We start from the raw sequence: 20,392 nt of genomic DNA, 5'->3' as shown, positions 1-20,392 counted from the left end.
CTTCCAGTAGCTGTCCTGGGGCAGAGTGGAACCATGGCCACAAGCAGCACCATAGCAGCAGCCAGTGGTGCTGTACACCTGAAGTGAGCTGATGCTTCCCAGCCCATGAGGCTGCAGGGCTGTGCCCACCCCACGGTACTGCCCCTGACCCCAGGACTGTGGGCCCACCCCTTCCCATGCCAGTAGTTTGTGCCATGAATCAGGTGCTCAGGCAGGCAGCAACTCGGCCTCTGGAGCTCCAAGTGCTGCTGCTCCATTCAGGACAGTTATTTATAGAGCAGGAATACTCTGAACTCACCCCTAAGATTCCCAGAATTGCTACATCAGCCTTCCCTGGCAATGCAGAGCTTGGAGACAATGAGACATTTGCAGGGAAGAAACATTTCCTACTCTGGCTCCCCTTGGTGTGTTTGATGTTACGGTCATGGCTCTCTCCAGAGGGATTTCAGGATCCCCTTTGCTTTATCCTGAACACAATTCCTTCATGGACTGAACGCCTCCCCCCGGTACTGGTTGAGGCTCGAGGAGCCCAGCCTGGAAACACACTTGCAGAACTCTTCAACAAAAATGAATTTATTTCTTATAGACAACTCCAGTCAGCAGTCAGTTTTGCTTTAATATCAACACAGCCTGGGTCAAACTGAACAACCCCCAGTGCAGTGACTCTTACGAAGCTGTGCTCGTTCTGCCCCGCTCACCCGGCAGCGCTTCTGCCATTGCCGTGATCACACCCCACCTTCTGCTGAGCCTTCCCCAGCCCTTTCCGCACATCATCTAACGACAATTTATCCGATGCCATCACCCCTTCTGCACATCAGCATTCCCAGCAGCAGGAGGAACAGAGCCATGTCAGTACCAGGGTGTGCAGGCATGGTCAGCTCAGTAACTTTAACCCACTGGTTGTGGGTTTCCCAGGGTCACTCTGTCCCAAGCACCAGCACCGGGTGCTGGTGAATCCATCACTCCTGCTCCTAAAGACTGAGAGCTGCAAGCAAACACCAGTGCTGGGAGCTGCCCAAATGCAGAAGGGAACTAAGAAGTCTAGAAGTCGACAATCAAATTTCAAACCAAACTAGTAACTTTAAGAGAATCCAAATTTCAGAACTTGGCACTACCTTTTCTGAAGTTAAATTAAAAACAATGCTCATTATTGAAGCTCCTTCACAGCTCTGCAGGACAATCCTGTCTGCCTGTCGTAGTTTGATTATGCTTAAATACTTTACAACAGTAGTTCCTTTGTTCCCAAGAGCATTCCAAATATCTGAACACATTCACTAAATTCATGGTTTCACACAGCAATTCTGCTCTACTGGTAATTTAGTGGAACCTGGTGCATATTGCCTTTCCCAAACGTAGACTTTAAAATCTCAAATTCATAAATATTTGTATTTTAAATATCTAGTTTTACATGAATAATGGGTATTCCTAGCCTTTTCTCTTCTTGTTTCCAGGTTTTAGTTCAATAAGGAAACCATTTTACATCACAATCTGATCTGACACCAACCTCATACCCCGTCACACCAGTCTTTAAGAATCATTATTTAAAAACTTATTTCCTAAAGCAAAACTAAAAGGAGTTGTGGGGAGAGTTGGACACCAGGCTGCACCTGCAGGAGTTAAATAATATCTTGGCTGTTAATGAATTAGTCTGATTATTTCTTTAAGTTAACATTCACCAGTTTCGCTTTACAACATTCTGACCATGCCCGTCACGTTAACAGCTTAACCTGAGAGCCCTTAAGGCAAATCCCACTTCTCATCAAGACATAGCTTTAAATATGAACTTTAGCAGTTGAAACTTTGAAATAACTAAAAAGAACCAAAAATTATAAGGAACTCATATCTCCTTTCTCATACACACTGCGGAGCAGGTCCGTGCACGGCCCCAGGGCTCCCTCTGCACCCCCTTCCCTGGGCCCTCGTGGGGCCGCAGCTGCAGCCGGGGGAGTCTCTGCTCGTTTCTCTTCAGGCGCTGCCCCCTCCTGAGGAAGCCTCTCCCGAGCGCGTTTTCCAGCGGAGGGCTTTGGCAGGGTCACCTGGAGCGCGCACCACAGCACGGTGCGGACCTTGCGCGTGGCCAGGCACAGGGCTCGGATCGCCGCAGCCAGAGCCAGCACCACTGCGGGAGGGAGGAAAGGCCCTTTAGTCCTGGAGCACTGCCGGGGCTTCCCTCACCCCACACCTCAGGTCCCCTTAGTGTCTGACCTTATCTGGCCCTTTACAAGTTTATAAAAGCTGGATCTGAATTTCTCTGCCCTCACACAGTGAGGCAGGTGAGTGGCTTTTAGGTTCTGAGCTTGTTACACCAACCTTCCTGCTGCAGCTGCACACCAGGGCTAGGGTGCTCCATGCACACACACACACACACTGATGGCACCTGGGCCCTCCCCTTCTGGGTCACAGGGGGTCCTTCACCTGTCCTGCCAAGAAATCCTTACCATGGGTGAAGAAACAGCTCGTTTGAGGCATTGGATTCAAGCACACAGGTCATGTTCTGTGAATGGCTGTTGAACCACAGAGCTGTAAAGAGTCACCAGGGCTGTGGTCCTGCTATTCTGGCACAGGGTGCCCAGAGAAGCTGTGGATGCCCATCCCTGGAAGTGTCCAAGGCCAGGCTGGACGTGGCTTGGAGCAGCCTGGGACAGTGGAAGGTCCCTGACCATGGCAGGGGTGGAACTGGATGGGCTTTAAGGTCCCTTCCCACCCAAACTATCCTGTGATTCTGTAACAGATGCTTAATATCAGATCAGATGGAATAGAAAGGTGCTGTGGAAACAGGGTTGGGCTAGGGAAGACCTGCTCCCAAAAAACCCAAACAGCTTCAGGCCTTTCCCTCGAGGTTTTGCCCGACACAGCAAATACAGATACTGCCTCCAATAATTTACTGTTCAAAAAAGTCCTCCCCGGTCGCTGCTCCAGGCTCAACACCCCGAGACAGTGATGGGAGGCAGAGGACCAAGCAGAACCCTCCCAGGTAAGTAATCAGATCCCATTGTGCAGAGCCTCCTCTCCTCTGTCAGCAGCTGCACCAAGAAGCTGCATCTCCAGGTCTGACAACTCTTTCCCAGACTACTCTGTTCCAAGGACCTCACAGATCTGGTAGTGTCAGGTAAAGCCAATTATTTTCATGGGCTTCAACACTCAAAAACCCCCCTTCACCTTAACAAGTCCCATAATCTTCAGTCAAGGTAGAGAGAAACAAGAATGATGGGGAACAGGTGAAAAGAAAAAAATGCTGCAGTGTACCTTCCAAGGTAAACTTGAAAATTACAGAACTGCACGATGGGACACCCCAAAGAAGTAAAATAATCCCTGTAGTAAAATAATCAGACGTAGAAAGAAAGGCAGAAGAGATCAGAAGATTCAGAAATGTAAGACAGCTTCTGACACAAGGCAGGAGGTCAGGGAGCAGGAGTTTACCCTGACTCCCACCTCAGAGACAAGGGACCCTGCCATTCTGGCTGTGCACTGGTGAAAGATTAAGCTGAATATTTGGCTTATTTGGGACACCATTAAGAATGAAAACATTCTGCCCAATGTATTTTTGTGCATCCATCCAAAATATGATTTGTAATTATGCCAGTCTATGACAGAAGATGCTTGAAGAGGAAATCCATTTGTAACCCAAGGGCATCTCGGTCACTTTGGGCAGATTCAGCATGGAAGTTCTAGACAAAGATAGAGTTGGAAGGTTCATAGTAACAGGAATATGAAGGACAGGGAGAAGCAAGAGGCAATAGCTTAGTAACATCTTCAATCCCTGAATGTGTTATCAAAAAAACCCACTAATTTTTATTCCTTGCTAGTTTATTAATGGAATAAACTCCTCCAAATTGATTTAAGCTATTTATCTCTAAACCCCAGTTTTAGTGTCTCCTCAAACCCTCATTGAAACCCCACCCAGTCTGCATTTGGCAAAGATCTAACACTGAAAAATAAATTAAAACTTGAATTACAACCCCCCTCACTTATTTCGTACAGCCTTGCAACACGTGTTCAACTTCCCAGCTACCTGACAAATGTACATAAGCACAGCTTGTACCTCTCTCATCCTGGCACCTGGGAGGGCCGTGCCGCTGGCGACTCGAAGCATTTACAATTTCATCCTTCCTCCGTGCCTGCACCACTTGGATCGACTCCAGGTGTTTATCCAGAGCAGTGGAGATGTTTTCGTGGAGTGGAGAACTGCACAGGCGCTCCATCTTCCCCAGTAAAGTCACAACCTAAGGAACAATTCACACCTTACAGGAGCTCACACTGTACTCATCCACACTTACAGGAAAATTAACTAACTAGGGAGAACAGATTAATGATAATCATTACTTTCTTTTGAGAACAGTCCATGAAGTTACAGCTGAGTCAGTCTTAAGTTCTTACCTGGGATTTGTTGATCTCCAAACCCAAAGCTGGGTGTGCAAAGCACAACAGCAAAGCTACAACACCCCAATAAGGACCCCCAGCTTACTGGTTAATAACAGATCTGTACAGCTTAGAGACATCCATGAACAAAAGGTGGTTCCAGGACAACGTGCATTTCCCTGAATTCAGAACACTGGGGTCCTCCCTTCTCACAGCACTGCTGCAATTTCTGGGTGAAAACCCAGACAAGCCCCTTGTGCTGTGCAGGGCAGCCTGGGCCAGTAGCAGTCACAGCTGGACTGGGAAAGGGAAAGCTGCTGTGCAATCACACATGTGGGCTGACTTTTGGGATGAACACTAAGGGAGCTGAGAATAAACATTCAGAAGTAATCTGAATCTATGTTGTCTTATCTTACACCAGTCACATCCCTTGTGGGTTTCCCTGTGGTGAGGGCTTCTCAGCCACAGTCACATAATGCTGAGAACCTGGTTACTGGTCTGCAGAGAGAGAGAAAACTAAAAATCCCCAAACTGGGATGTTCCTCCAGCCATGGCTACACTTAATGTCTTAAAGTAATGCATGTGACTGTCAAGAGGATTTAACCAGGTGCTCCAACTATGAAGAGTTAATCCCAGATTCAGCCAACTCAGCTTCCACTCAAACCTTTGTACCAGGATTCCTCTCTGGCCATCCCCAACTTTCTGATGTTAGAATCCAGGTTTAACAGCCCTGTTCTGCTGTTGAACATCCTTAAAAGTACTTTTCAGTTGCTACCTAACAAGGGTTGGAAGTTCTATAACCCTGAAGTTTGGTTCCTCAAATGGCTGGAGAGGCTTAAGCCCTATTTTGGAGGCAGTTTTAAAGTACAGAACAAGGGCAGGCAAACCTTCTAAACATGGAAAGTAAGGCTGTTCTTTTGGGATTCATAGAGCAGTTCAAAACGTGTACAGTAAGCCCATCCACGTCTTTCAGTTCATCCCTCAGCTGGATGAACAGCACCAGGCACCTTCTGCAGACAGCTCTGTGGATTGTTCCTCCTGTGTGAGGCAGGTAGCACAGGCTGCTGCTTCCCCCTGCTGCTGAGTGGCTGGGCCCAGCACTGCTGCTGCCTCCAAACCCAACATTTCCCAGAACCCCTTCACCTCACAGCCCCTGGCAGGGACAGGTTGGTTTCTGCTTCTCCTCACCCTGCAGCACTGGCACCATGCTTTGCTCTCTGGGCCTCGGGAGGGCCACAGCAGCCCCTCACCATTCTGATGGCAGAGTTTGTGCTCTCTCCTCCTTTCAGCTGTCACCTCTCTATGGACTCTAGGGCTGCCACCAGCACTGCAGTTTGCCCACAGAGCTCAGCAGATCCCAGTTTCCCTTGCCCTACTGGTTATGGCTCTCTCGATTAAACAGCAAACTGGTAACAGAAACTCAGGCTGAAGATGTATCAAATAATCATTCTGCATTAAAACATACCAGACTCTCAAGCAAATGTATGTGTCAACAACTTCCAAACATTAACTAAACCAGTTTGTTCCACAAGTACCTCCTCCAATACCGTGTCTCCAAATCCACAGTGAACATTTCCTTGCTGAACTGCTCTGAATGCAGCACCCCTGAGAGCTGTGCACAGGCCCCAGGACTGGATGCTGCAGCACGTACACGCTCCTGCACCAGAACCACGTCCTCCTGGCACATGGGAATGTAACCGTGAGCCTCAGCCCCTCTGTGGCTCCCTGGAAACAGCACCCTGGAGCTGCAGAAGCTCTAACACAGACTGATGAAATGTTATTCCCAGCACAGCATTGAAGAACAAAGCTATTTTGGGAAAAGCTGCTCTGATCATCTTACCTATCTCACACTGTGCTCTAAGTTCTGTGGGATAAGTTTAATAGATTTTTTTTTAGTCCTACAACTCACTCTGGCTTGTTCCCGTAGCTGATCCACAATTAAGCGATCAACCCTTGATGGATTTGATGTCAGCCTTGGAATTGGAATGTTGTTAGTACTGGAAACCTTCTTCCCTTGGAAATTCTTAGCAAGAGCTGATTCAGTCTGCAGGAAAACAAAAGAACAACTCCCTCAGAATGTACACGCAGAGTGTGCTTCATTACAGAAACAAGAAAAAATATCAGATTCAACTTCTTCCCATCAGGGTTTTGGAGTTTTTTAAAGGAGACAATGAGGATTCAGGCATTTGGGATTTAACCCTTTGGTGAGACAATCACCTGCTTTAAGTGAACAACTGCTTTACTCAAAGCAGTTCAACTAAAGCAATCGTGCCAACACACCGTGTTCCAGCAGTGCTATGTCTGCTCACTCTGACTACAGCCTGTACTGGTTTTGCCTGGAAATAAAATGGAGGCAAGTCAGAATTACAGGGAAAAAAAATGACCAAACAGATGTGGTTCTCACACATAAAGTTAAAATAAAACTGTTTCAGTCAGCAATTACCCTAATTTTTGTACAGATTAAACTACAGAAAGATTTCTTCCTAAGCACCCTGGTCTAGTGGAAGGTGTCCCTGCCCATGGCAGGTGGGTGGAACTGGATGGTCTTTAAGGCCCCTTCCATGGGGCCTTCCATGATTCCAAACCATTCCATGATTCTTTATTTTATTTAGCCATCAGAAAATTATTTTGAAAACTGTTTGCAAGATTCCAAATTTCCATCTCTCTCATCCGCTTGTTATGACAGTCTGAAACACCCATAACAATTAGGAATTAGCGAAATCTGATTTAAAATTGCAATTCTTGGACAGTTTCATAGTGATCCACTATTAACAAGAGCACAGAGCGCCAAGACAAGGGGGAATGGCTTCACACTGAGAGAGCAGGTTTAGACTAGGTATTAGAAAGAAATTGTTCCCTGTGAGGATGGGGAGGCCCTGGCACAGGGTGCCCAGAGCAGCTGTGGCTGCCCCAGCCCTAGAAGTGTCCAAGGCCAGGTTGGATAGCGTTTGGGGCAACCTGGGGATAGTGGAAGGTGTCCCTGCCCATGGCAGGGGGTGGGACTGAGTAAGCTTTAAGGTCCCTTCCAATCCAAACCATTCTGGGATTCTATGATAAAGCTGAATTTCTCCCACCATGGCCCCTGGCCATGCACACGGCAGCTTTTTCTGTTTCACTTTCCATGCACCCCAGACACCAGCTCCCCTCCTTAAGCTGGGCTCACTCTTCCTCAACCCCTCTATTCAAAGCAACCACTGGCTTTTGTCAGGAAACACTGTCAAAAAATCCCTGTTACCTCTTCTTGGAATTGGTTTCTTTGTGGGGGCTGGCACAAGAGAACTCCCAAAGGCCCCACTATTGCCAGGTGACATTTGGCCCAGCTTCCCCCACAGAGTCCCAGGTACTGAAATTCAAACCCCATCTCAACTGGTGAAATGAAGACAGGTTTTCCTACTGACCAAAAAAGGGAACTGCTTTCAGTAAGGCTTCACACAGCACTATCTGAGCCCCTTACTGTAAGGGTTTTAATTAAATGACCCTTCCTTCAGCTTCTGTTTTTGGGGAAAAAACCAAACCCCTTCAAATACACCTCAGGTTTAAACCTTCAGGGAAACAGGAGGTAGGAATTCAATGTAGCTCCTAAAAAATTGAATTGAAAGAATTAAAGATTAGTTCCAATTCAAAATATATTTACTGGATTTGCTTTCAAAGTTCCAGTGGCACTCTTATTTATTGTATTAATAAAAAAGGTATAACACATCTTTGTTCCTCATGAACACATCCTCCCCAACCCTGGGACCAGAAAAGTGCCTGAATTCCTGCTTTTAGTGCAACGTTCCATACAACATTAGTTACACTCCCAGCCAGGCTACAAATCTCCACACTTTTCATTTTCTGTCCCAAAACACACAGAGAAACAAACTTCTAAATTTGAAGCCCCATCAAGCATTTCAACTCCTAACAGCAGAACCACCCATGATCTGTGACTGCACTGAGCAGGATGAGATCTACATCAAATCTGTGATATTATTCTAGTTTGGTTTTCTTACCTTCTTTCTTTCTTTCTCCAAAGCTCTCCACTGCTCGTAACACTCTTCCAGTCTCACATGCAGCTCGCTGGCAGGCCCACTGTGGCTTTTCACCTGCTTTTGAAATCCAAATGCTGACATGAAACCCGAAAGGGCACTGTCACCGTACATCTTCTCCGTGAAGCAGGGGTAGAGGCGTTTGAGATCATCCTGGGAGAACGAGGTGTGAGGCTCCATCAGAGGCGCCACGGAGCGGCCCAAGACGTGAGGAGATCTCATGGGGAAGGTGCTGGGACCCAGCTGCCGGTTCCGCCTGAAGTCGCCCACCATGCAGTTGGGAATGCCTGGAGCCTGCAGGCAGCTCCCAGCACTGATGGCACTGGTGTCCCCGTTCCCTGTCCCAAGATGGAGCTGCCCCTGAGACTCCAGTAACTCCTGGTACATGTCCTGAAACACCCCATCTGCCTGGTTTTGCCCTTCCAGATCACAATGCTCGCTCTGTGGCTTCAGCTGGAAACGCTGTTTGTTCAGACTGTCAATGATCCCCAACTGCTGAGCCAAGTAACTGTCACAGAATCCATTTGGCTGCTTCAGCTTCTTCTCACTGAGGTACTCGATGAGGTTCTCTTCCCCACCCCTAACCAGGGCTTCCATGCACGCAGCCGTCCGAGCTCGTTCTGCAGCGCTGTAGCCAAAGTCAAGGCCGGAGAGGAATGGGTTGTCTTGACAGTACTTGTGAAGTAAATTACTATTTAAAGGCAAATTTGAAGATGGCAACTGAAAAACATCATTAGAATGACGAGAGCTTTTTGGAAAGGCAGCTGACTGATTATTCATTTTCAACAAAGGACTTGGGTTCTGGAAGGGGCCAGAAGCCGTGGGTTTGGTTTGGATGTTCATCCATCCTGGCCTGGCACTAGAGCCTGCCGAGGGGACTGCTGCATTGGGCAACAGTGGGAGTGATTTATAGAATTCAGGATTCTGAAGATCGGCCTTGGAAAACTGCTGCTGTTCCACACCATTATTCCCTGCACAAGCTCCAAAAGATTTCAGTCCATATTCAAATTTTTGCCCAAAATCAGTGCTGAAGGAAGATTCGTTTGCAAATTGTTTTTCTGATACAAGTCCTACAGACTTGGGAAATGTAAAGTCATGCTGATCTGAAATTGTATCTTCAAATTTTTTCTGAGTTCCTGATTTAACTTGAAATAATTTAGCATAGGGCTCTGCATCCAGAGGCGGTGCCTCAGGGGTTCCATTTACCAGCTTTCTATTTTCTTGGAGGCTACAAGTGGTGCTCTTGTTGGGCTTTGCTTTACCAGCACGAGAATATTCAGCGTACCTGGTATAATCTGTGTTCTCACTGTATCTGTGACACTGTGGAAGGAATGTTTCTGCCCGCTTTGGGTGCACCTGTGCATCTGCTCCTTTGGGACACACCTTCTCCCTTCCATAAGAATAAGCATCAGCTCCCGAGTCTTTGATTGCTTCTGAGTACCCAGCCTGGGCTGCAAAGGTGTTTTTCAGGTAGGGGTAGTTCTGATACACAGGTGTTGTCTTCATACTCTCATTAGCCTGCAAGTTGCAGCCGTTGGCACGATCGCTCCTGGCAGAGTACAAGCTCTGCTCTTCCAGGTCCACGCTGGCAAAGCCGCGGTAACAATTGTCTGCCTTCTGCTGTGCCACCAGAGTGGGACTCTGCAGGAACTGCTTGTCAGCAGCAGGCATGGATTCACTGCTATAGAAACCCTGCTGTGGCACAGTTCCAACAACTGCCCTCCTGGTTTCTGGCAACAGCTCATGGGGGTCCATTCTGGTCGTGTTCACTGGCCACATTGACTTCAGGGGGGGAGGGCAACTCCTTGAAAAACAAGAAATATGGTTAGATACTGATCTGTGCTGCTGCTCTTCATTCCCAAACACAAAACAAGGTCTAAGAAACTAATTCTTCCCAAATGATTTCTCTCAAATGATTCCAAGATGTCTGACTTCAACTCCTACCCACTCCTGTCATCTTCAGTTTCCCTCACCTAGCTGAGAAAACCGATTCTGCCTTGTCTAAAACCACCACCACAGCTCAGGAGCTATGGACAGGCCTTCGAGCTGCAAGGGATGCGTACACACCAAATCCTGGTCCGTCAGTCCTGTCAGGAGATTTACTGTCTATCACCACTGAAATACTCCTGGTTCAACACCAAATTCAGGCACCCAGACTGCCCTCAGTCTTCCAAAGCCATGTCCCAGCACTCCAGAGAAAATGCTTCTCTCTCACCTCACTGGTGCCTTACACCGCTTCCTGCAGGTAAAGCCAGAGGCAGCATCCCAGCACACCTAGTTTCCTTCCACTAAGCAGCATGACTTAACACAGGACAATCGATCCCTGACTGCCAAGGAAAACTGTAAACAGACTAAGTAAACAGGAAATTGTGCTTGGAAGTGATTGCAGGCCAGATCTGGGAGTACTGAACCAGCCCTGCCTGTCCAAAGCAAAGGAATTACTGAGTTATCTTGTGGTATCAAAATCGACTCTGAAGTTTTCCCTCATTTCAGCCACATAACTCAGCACACATACAGAAATCACTGGAATTGTTTGGGAAGACAGAAAAGAAAAGCAGTGCCTGGCTTGGGAACCTGAGAGCTGGGCTCCCTGTCTTGTCTTAGACCTGGAAAAGGAAAAGACAGAGAGCTCTGTAAGTATCTCAGGGATGCTGGACCTGCACCCTTCTGTGCCATGTTATGACTATGGAATTGTCTCTTCTGGTGCAGGAATGTAGGCAAAATAAACCTGACATTTAGATACACGAATATTGCTAGGGTAGCACTAACAGCAAGAAACGTTAATTTTGCATGGAATTTTCTCCTTCCAGTTCAGGCAAATGTGAAGGAGTCTGTACTTTGTGTATTCTTTCTGTGAATTGACATTAATTAAGAAAGAAACCTGAAGTCTGAATTCAGTCTTGATTAAAATAAAAAAACAGACCAAGACATACAGCCAGGGGATTTATCTGAATACAGCATGTCCACAACACTTGTTAAGATCTTATTTTAAAAATGCCAATTAACAAGTTCTGTAAATATCAGAGAGCCAGAAGCTGCCATGCAATCTAGGTGCCTTGAGAAAAGCTTCCAAGTATCCCAAGCAAAATGTTGGAAGATCAGGGGAAGGGAGGGAAAGCTCAACAGAGCATGAGGCCTGGCCAGAAGCAGACAAAGCTGACTCAGGAGCACAGCGAGATCAGAGAGGGGAGTTTCTGTCTCCTGCACCTCACTCACCCCTCAGCAAAGGACGGCTGTGGTTTGTCTTGTTCTTCCAAGATGTCTGACACGAGTCCATATAAATCAGTTTCACTGCCATAATCGTTCCTTTCGGGCTGAACCCTGAAAACCAATTGTGTATTAATAAAAACAATTCCTTCATTCAAAGTAATTCCTACATTAAATTAAACAAAAATATATAACCCATCTACTCCTACACACACACACTCCCTGTCAAGGATGACTACCTGGACTTCAGGTTAACCTGAGGAGCAGCAGGCTGCTTGGTGTCATCTGTACATGTAGACCAAGGGGGGTACAAAAGGGAAGGGTCCACGGGTGCAGAGTACTCTGATGTTGAAAGGGAAGAACTGTAGGCCTGAGGTAACTCCACATTTTCTTCATTCTGCATTTAATGTACAATAAAAACATTCATTTAATATGAAACACATCAAATTGTCATTTTGTCATTCTACATGGTCGTAACTGAGTTCTCTCTCAGAGGAACCAGCATATGAGAAGCAAGCAAGCCACACACTTGGAATACAACAATTTCAGGCCACGTTAATGTCTTTAAGAAGAATTCTCTAAATTTTTAAGCAGAATTCTCTGTCCCTTCCCTTGCTCTCTGTTGCAGATGGAAGCTGATGGTATCATTTTCACCTTTCATCCCTCTTTTGAATACAAACAGATGCTCTCAGGTGTGTTAAACAGGTGTTGCTTAAGGCTTATGGAAAGCTTTTGTATTTTTCATCCTGCTTGGCAATTGTTTTAAGAAGAAGGTGCTGGAGCTGCACATCACAATTTCTTTGTCACACAGCCTCGTGTTCTGTGCATCCTAAGCTGACCTTTGGTGGAAACTGAGTAGGGGGCACCTCCCCAACCACCCACCAGTGATCACCAGAGACCCCCCAAAAAGGCCCAGGCAGGCATAGTAACAAGTACTGGTATTGGACTTGTAAGATGCTTTCTTTCGTATCCACTGGACACCAAAGTCAGAAACTGCATTTGAATGAGAGAATCCACAAATGGGGTGAAAGACTCAATTATGCTGGACTGTTTTACCACAGGGATTTAAGAAGAGCACAACGATTTTTGGAAAACAATGTAAAACTGTGTATCCTTGGAACTGGAATGGGAGGCATCACAAAAAGCATAGTGAAGAGATGTGAACCACAGTGTGCATTGACAGATCCAGCCTCAGCCTCCCCCAGGATAAGCCAAAAAAGGAACACACCAGGAAATTATTGGCAAATAGATTTCTCTCCATTGCCATGGCAGAATGCATATCAATACTTATTGGTAATAGTGGATACATTTCCTGGGGGCCTGAAGTTTTTCCCTGTCAAACCAACCAGGCTGAGGAGGTAGGTGAGGTACTACTGAAAGATCATTTATAGGCACAGGATACCCACAGGTGTGTCAGAAAACTGTCCTGGTTCTGGCCAGGACAGGGTTAATTTTTTGCACTGGGAAGGGGCACAGCCAGCACCCAGAAGTTATTTTACACCACCCAACCTCATTGCCTGGGGTGGGGGAAAGGGACTCTTCCAGGGAGAAGGGGATCTTTCCAGTGGAGAAAATGTGCTGGAGGGAGCCATCCAGTATTATTGGGAAATTTTTCCATGTGAATCATTTCTTGTACCCTCTATCATTAGTGTTGTTGCAGTTACCATTCCTTTTTTTCTCTCATTGCTGCTCCCAGTAATTTGCTCTTATCTCAACCTGTGATCTTTGCCTTCAGTGCCTCCAATTCTCCTCACCACTCTGCCACAGCAGGGAGGGGAAGGGGAAAGCAGGGGAGTGAGAGATGAGGGTGTGGTTTGAGAGTCTCAGAGGGAGAAGTGAATTGGGAAGTGCCATACCCAAACCATGACAGCCTTAGTGGCACCCAATAAACAAGTGTTGAGTTAACAACAGATCTGCCCAGAGTGGGCTGGAAACAAATCTGATCCAAGCATTTGTTGTATTGGGTATGGAGCACCAGGATCTGGGAAGATTGAACAGTACAGTGGACTGTTAAAAACCACACTGAAGCAGTAGGTGGTGGGACCTTCAAACATTGGGATCTACATTTAGCAAAGGCCACCTGGTTAGTGAGCACCTGAGGCTCCACCAATCAAGCTGGCCCTGCCCAGTCAAAACCTTCACGTACCACAGAATGAATAAAGGACAAAACAATAAGCCTGGCATGTTGCCACCAGCACTACTGAGGGTCAGAATAACACCTAGATCCAGAGATAAGATCAGTCCTTCTGAAATCTATACAGGAGACCGTATCAGGGAGTCTCTTACAAACCACATTCCATGAATATCTGGGCCAAGAAACTAGTGTAATTATGTTATCTCTCCAGGGAAAGTTTTGTCCTCTATCAACAAGTACCTTCAATGCAGAAATCTGATCGAACTGGACCTTCCTGTTCATGACATCCAGGCAGCAGATTGGGTCTATCTAAGATCATGGAACACTGACCCACCAGAGGAACAGCGGAAAGGACCATACCAGGTTCATTTCACAACATAACCAGCTGTGAAACCTCAAGGACTAGAGCCATGGAACTTCAGGACTGAAGAAAACTACAGGACCAGATAAGTGAGAAACCACCTCCTCTGGACCTTTGAGACTGAAAAAACTAAAAAGTAACTTCATGAACTGTGCCTGGGAAGAAGGCCTGTCTTACATAGAACTTGAATGCCTTCAAGGGGTAGCAGCAATTCTAACTGCAGTAATTATTTTAGACAAACACAATTGCACAGACCAGGATTGCCAAGACAGTGCCAGATGTCAAACTTGCCACAATGTGGGTATAATTTTACATTGGTTAGGACTGTTACTGTGACATGTTTCCCTGAATTGCCTTAACCTTTCTGAATATGAAACTTATATAGGTAATCCTCTTGTTCTTTCTTGCCCAGTCAAAGACTGTAACAAGAAACCAATTGTACAATGGTTTAAGGAGGATGAAAGAGAATTTAAATTATTAATGAATGTTACAACTAGATGGGAATCTGACAACACACACTCTCTAAAATTTCCTTTGATGCTTAAGGAGGGTGAAGGTAAATATCATTGCTGAGCTATAGGAGATAAAGTAGTAGCAGGCGGCCACTGGACACAAGTAAAAGTAAAAGGAAACCCCTTACCATTAACACCTCCCAAAGCGTCTCAAACATGGGAAATCAGCCCGTGCGTAGTGAAGGAGGTAGGGAAACAACAATTACTACTTAACATTGATTATACCTAAAACTATAGTACATGACAGTCATGCTGTTATTGCTCTAGACCTGATCAATAATGGAACCCCAATGTATCCAACAGGACAGAGAGTAGAGGCCCATTAAGAAAGAAGCAGATGACAAACCACAGGTGTCAGCACCTGCATAGCACAGAAACAACAACAGTTGAAGGAAATACAATTGAAATTCAAGATTTTTGCCTAGGTATGGAATAGAACATCTGTAATTTTGAAATTCCACCAGTGATTAATATAAAAACGATACTTAGATACATGGGTAAAAGGTAGGTATGCTTTAGTACTCCTTGTGAAGACCTAGAAATAGATAATCAATTAAATCACATTCTAATTTTTGTGTTTGTAAATCTACCCAGATCACAGGCTGTGATTTTAACTATTCAACCCAGTAGGTTCCTTTGAACTAATAAAAACCCACTACAGCTTAATTTCAACTATACAACCTACCCCTATGAGTATGAGCCCTATGCTAGTAGGGAAATTGCTACAGTGTAAAAATTTGCAAGGGCTGTTAAAAGAAGCTAAAAAGAGTAGCAGAAACACTTTATTACTACCCATCATGACACCAAAGAAACCCATCAGGTAATGGAAGGAGTGAAGAAAGACGGAGATCACCACAGGTGGGATATTTTATTTAAGGCTGCATAAGCTCAGTGAGTGCATTAGGCAGGCAGGAACGGCGGATTAGACAGGCAGGTTTATGCAAACTTTAGTGTCTAAATTCTCTCGCTTTTTACTCCTTGGTGTGCTTGATTTGCGGAAAACTTCCCCCTTGCACCCTGCACAGAATAAACAATGTCTCCTTTCTCAACCTGACCTTTTGTATATGTTTAGAGAGCTCTTAAAACCGGCAACAATGTTAGCCTAAAACACCTGCTCCAGTTTCTACTGGTTGATCCCTGACAGGAGTTAGGAGTTAGAGCCCCTTTCTCCCCATCATTACTGGGTATTAAGGTACTGAAGAAGACTTACAGCCAATTCTTTTCTCGAGAAAAGGCATTATATCCTGATTAAGTGAAAAGGAACATCTCCCTGTTTGGTTTAAACCCAATATGCCCTCTTAGTGCTTAGGAAGTGAAACAATAAATGGTGTTTTTGCAGGGTTAAATGTTAAAGACATACAATACACTCCTCTGTGGAGCAGAGTAGTCTGACAAAATACCAAGTCCTGGATGGAGGAAGTAGCAAGGCTGGTCTTGAAGGTACTGGGAATGAATTTTCATTTGAGTCTTTTACCTCAGTGAAAGTTTATGGCTATGATAGGCAAAAATTCCAAGAGAGCTGACATATTTAACTGTCCTGGCACTTTTTGTTGATCAGACTAAGAACTGGTTCATGTGAATGCTTGGACTACAGAAATATCTGAGGCAATAGCTAAGGTTCTCCTTCTTACCCACTTTCCAGTTTTCCTAAAAAGAGTTGTTTGCTCTTCACTTTGCCTACAATTGTTTATGCCAACAGAACAGCTACCATGAACATTTCACCAGAATAATGGTGAAATACCATTTTAACAAACACCCCCTACAGCTTCATCAGTGACTGCATTAGAAAAGCCACTGTCCTCTCTGATGAAAGTTACAGCAATGAAGATTTATTACAGTTAAATCAAACACTGGGATTTATGTTCACCAGTATAAGCAATCACTTCAGAAACACGTTCTGACCATTTTGTTCACAAGCAACCCGAACTCTTACAGAGCTATAAAAATAATTGAAAACCAACTGAACCTGTAATTTGTAGCAGCCATAGAGCAAGGAAGAGCCCGGCAGGGTGGTGCTGAACACGTCCGTGGGCCTCCCACCCGCTTCCGCACTGCCCCAGCCGCGGCCGCCGCCTCGGAACGCCACGTTGGGCTGTGGGGACACGGAAAACGACAGGGACATCGTTACACACAGTCATAATTACACACAGAGACATAATTATAAACAGAGCTGACAGTTGTGGATTTTATACCAATGTTAACTTCTTCAACACTTCTAACTTACTGGTGGATTCTGTTCCATCTGAGTTGTCAAGGATTTGGTTCTATATATAGATGTAAAACACTTCCATATTTACCCTTAAGGAAAAGCTGAACCTACCAAAGCACAAGAAACTCCAAAGGTGTTCAGAGACAGAGGAGGTGCAGACCAAGAGGAAACCTGCACTCTCCCTCTTTCCACCAGCTGAGCTTCCCAACATCAGAGCCACCACAGAGAAACATCAAACACAGAAGCAGAAGAATGCTCACAGAATCAAGCATGGTTTGGATGAGACCTTAAAGCTCATCCAGTTCCAAACCCTGCCATGGGCAGGGAACCCTTCCTCCAACAGCAGAAGAGGAGTTATTCAGCCTTCCACACATTCCTGGACACCCCTTGTCCTTCCATCACTGCTCCCACTACGCTGTTTAAGTTACATGAAGGCATGGATGTGCATTTCCAGACGTCAGGAGCTGGAAATTTCCTACAATACACACCCTGGGAGCTGTGGTGGAAATCTGCTCTGCTCTGTAACTATGGGAGAAACATCTCCAACTGGAGAGATGCTCCTCCAAGTGCCAGAAATCAGAGACCAGCAGGAGTAAGGAATGAGAACAAACAAAAACTGAGGGCTCTTCTCCTCTTCTCCCAAGGATGAGGCACACAAGGAAAAACTAAACTGGCTAGCTAAAAACCCCTTTAGCCAACAAACAGAAAAGTGAAGTTATTGGCATAATGTTACCATAGCAGGTCATTTGGAATGATGAGTAACTTCAGAAAGGTCAATCCCAGGATTAGGGTTCTGAATAAGCTCTGTCCTCTAAAAACACATCCTTCTACAGTTCCCTGAGGATGCACCAAACCTATGCAACCTATAGCGTGATCTTCATTGTAGCTCACACCACTGTTACACCCAAGTATTTTTCAGGTACATTTTCCAAATAAGTGAACACACTGAGTTATTGTGGAGCTCAGCTCTATGTCCTAAGCTTATTGCGCCATGTTTTCCCCTCAGAGATCGCTGTTCACAGGGACACTGACACTCACATAGTTTGTGATCCCACAGAACAAGGGTGAACCTGTAGGGCCCGAGGCAGCCCTAAGACACCTCCAAACCCACACTTTTCACCATTTTCCCCAAACAAGTGTTTTTCTGGACGCTGAGGGATATTTTCCCCACAGGCCTGAGGTCCATATCTGCTCCCACACGGGAGGGCGCCGGGGCGCGGAGGGGGTAGCGGGGCTCGGACAGCCGCCGGGAGTAGGCGCGATGCTGGCCGGGCCTCGATGCCCCCTCAGCGCCGACGGGGCCAAGCCCGAGACAGCTGCGGCGGCTCGCCGGCTGCGTGACGGGCGGAGGCCCACAGGCGGCCCCTGTACCCACCGCGGTCCCGGTCCCGCTCCCGTCCCTCACCTCCATGGCTCCCGGGCTGCTCTCGGCGCGGGCGCGGGCGCGCGCGCCACCGCCTGAGGCGAATTCCAGCCGTTGCCCTCGCGCCGGCCCAACGGCCGCCCCACCCCGCGCGCCCCCGCCCATTGGCCAGTGCCCGTGGAGCTCGGCCAATCAGCGCTCGCGCGGCCGCCTCGCACCTCCCCGCGCAACGTGAGCGGCTGTGTTCGCCACGCGGCGACCGCCGCCGGGCGAACAAAGCACCGCGCCGTGATTGGGCCCGCCCGCCGGCGCGCAGCCAATCGGAAACCAGCACGCTCGTGCCTGCCGCCAATGAGCGGCCGCGGAGCCGCCGCTCGCCCGGAGACAGCGGCCCCGAGCGGGCCCTGCGGGCCCCGTCACCCCCCGTCCCCGTCACCCCCCGTCCCCGTCACCCCCCGACCCCGACACCCCCTGGTCCCCGACACCCCCCCGTCCCCGTCACCCCCCGACCCCGACAACCCCTGGTCCCCGACACCCCCCCCGTCCCCGTCACCCCCCGTCCCCGTCACCATCCTACCCCGTCACCATCCGTCCCCGTCACCCCCCCCCGGTCCCCGACACCCCCCCGGTCCCCGACACCCCCCCGTCCCCGTCACCATCCGACCCCGTCACCCTCCCCTCCACCCCCCCCCCCCCCCCCCTTCACCCCCGGTCCCCGTCACCCCCCCGTCCATGTCACCCCCCCGTCCATGTCACCCCCCCGTCCATGTCACCCCCCGTCCCCGTCACCCCCCGACCCTGTCACCCCTCCTCACTTTGTCACCCCACTCACACCCCATCGCTGCCCCGGCCCTGTCATCCCTCCAGATCCTTCCACCTCCACACGCTGTCACCCCTCCCGACCCTGTCGGCCCCTCAGCTGCTGCCCTCCCCAGCCCTGACAGCGAATCCATTCAGCCGAGCCGTGGAGCTGCAGGATGAGCTCTGGAGGAGCCTGAGGTCTCGGAAAGCCTTTGCACAACAAAGGGCCCCGGGGACCTGTGGCCCAGTCAGGGGACTGGACACTCAGGACACAGCAGGAGCTGATGACCCCAGACTCTCCTGCACACAGACTGTAAGAGTATATAAGCCCAGGGCTTCCTTTGTTTGGGGTCCCTCCTCAGAGGCACCAGCTTGAGCTGTTACTTTGCTATTTAATTATTGCACCAAGATTAGACAATCTCAAGGATTGAGATGGCCGAGACTCTGCTGTGGGAAGCCCGGTCTGCCTGTGATTGTGTGGGGGGTGCAGCTGCCAGGGGGCTTCGGTGCCAGCTCAGGTGGTGACAGTGACTGCCAGAGTGGCTCCTGCATGGTCGGACAGCAGCCCTGAACCAAGTCCCAGCTATCCCAAAGTCTCCAGTCCTGCTCATCTCCCACAGGAGCAAGAGGAGCCCTCTGCCACCCGTCACTGGTGACAGAGCTGTCACCAAGTGCCTGTGGCAGGGTCTGTGTCCTGCTGGGGAGTCCCAGATCCCAAGGGCTGCTTGGCTGGAAGAGAAGCCACAGGGGAGCTGGGACTTTTCATTGTTGCTGCTGCTTTAGATACTCTGCCAGTGCATGAGTATCACTGTTCTCACTGAAAATGACTAAGGAAAACCCAAAAGCTCTGAAGCCAAACCATACTTGTTTTCACTTCTAAAGATAATTTGTTTTGCACTCCTTGAGCTGTTTTTAAGGCATCTGGAGACAGCATTTTTGCTGCCACCCCTATCTGGGCCACTCAGGGCAGTAGGTGCCCACAGAAGCAGATGTTATTTTATGAACTGTGGTCTTTTGTGCTGCAATACATTTCTCACTTCCTCAGTGTGTGCTGCCAGCCCGCAGGATCATGGGGAGGGCAGTGGGGTGAGCTTGGGGGCCCAGGTCTGCCCAGCCCCTTCCTAAACCCATCCAGGGACTCCAGACAAAGATGTGTCTGCTGGAAGCCGGAGGATTCACTCCAGGAGAGGAGGGGGTCATCAGGGGAGTGTGTCCCAGACCCCAGATCCATTCCCTGCTCCCTGCCCCAGGGAAGGGCTGTGGAGCCGAGCTGTGGGACAGGGATTTGGGGTTGGCTCAGGAGCAGCCACGTGTGGGCTGTGGTTCCCCTTAGTTCTGGATCTGCAGAGAAGCTGATGTGACCTTTGTGCTTGGTTTGGGGGAGCTTTGCTTTGTTTTTCTCCCCCTTTTGAAATGGTGAA

General features: G+C 48.0%; 1 protein-coding gene across 2 annotated transcripts; it reads right to left on the bottom strand.

The window, feature by feature from the left end:
• Positions 1 to 555: 555 nt before the first annotated feature.
• MEIOC (meiosis specific with coiled-coil domain) lies at positions 556 to 18,299 on the bottom strand. Of its 2 annotated transcripts, XM_032134433.1 has the most exons (8): positions 18,213 to 18,299; positions 16,565 to 16,690; positions 11,831 to 11,988; positions 11,601 to 11,705; positions 8,349 to 10,188; positions 6,269 to 6,403; positions 4,043 to 4,223; positions 556 to 2,119 (listed from the first exon to the last, which is right to left on the bottom strand). In XM_032134433.1, the coding sequence occupies exons 1-8, from the start codon at positions 18,216 to 18,218 to the stop codon at positions 1,827 to 1,829; spliced, it is 2,844 nt and encodes a 947-aa protein (XP_031990324.1). In that variant the 5' UTR covers positions 18,219 to 18,299; the 3' UTR covers positions 556 to 1,826. The 2 variants fall into 2 exon arrangements, with proteins under 2 accessions (XP_031990324.1, XP_031990325.1); XM_032134434.1 differs by lacking the exons at positions 16,565 to 16,690; positions 18,213 to 18,299 and adding an exon at positions 14,727 to 16,555.
• Between the last annotated feature and the right edge of the window lie 2,093 nt (positions 18,300 to 20,392).

The sequence above is a fragment of the Corvus moneduloides genome, chromosome 26 (genome assembly GCF_009650955.1).
Source record: "Corvus moneduloides isolate bCorMon1 chromosome 26, bCorMon1.pri, whole genome shotgun sequence".
Classification (NCBI taxonomy): domain Eukaryota; kingdom Metazoa; phylum Chordata; class Aves; order Passeriformes; family Corvidae; genus Corvus; species Corvus moneduloides.
The sequence above is the reverse complement of the archived record's forward strand: the minus strand, read 5'-3'. Positions and strand labels throughout refer to the sequence as shown.

Coding starts and splice junctions, on each gene's coding strand:
- MEIOC (XM_032134433.1), bottom strand. Junction 4,224..6,268: donor AGCTACGGGAACAAGCCAGA/GTGAGTTGTAGG, acceptor ATTGTTCCTTAG/GTTGTGACTTTACTGGGGAA. Junction 2,120..4,042: donor CAGGTGCCAGGATGAGAGAG/GTACAAGCTGTG, acceptor TCCCTCCCGCAG/TGGTGCTGGCTCTGGCTGCG.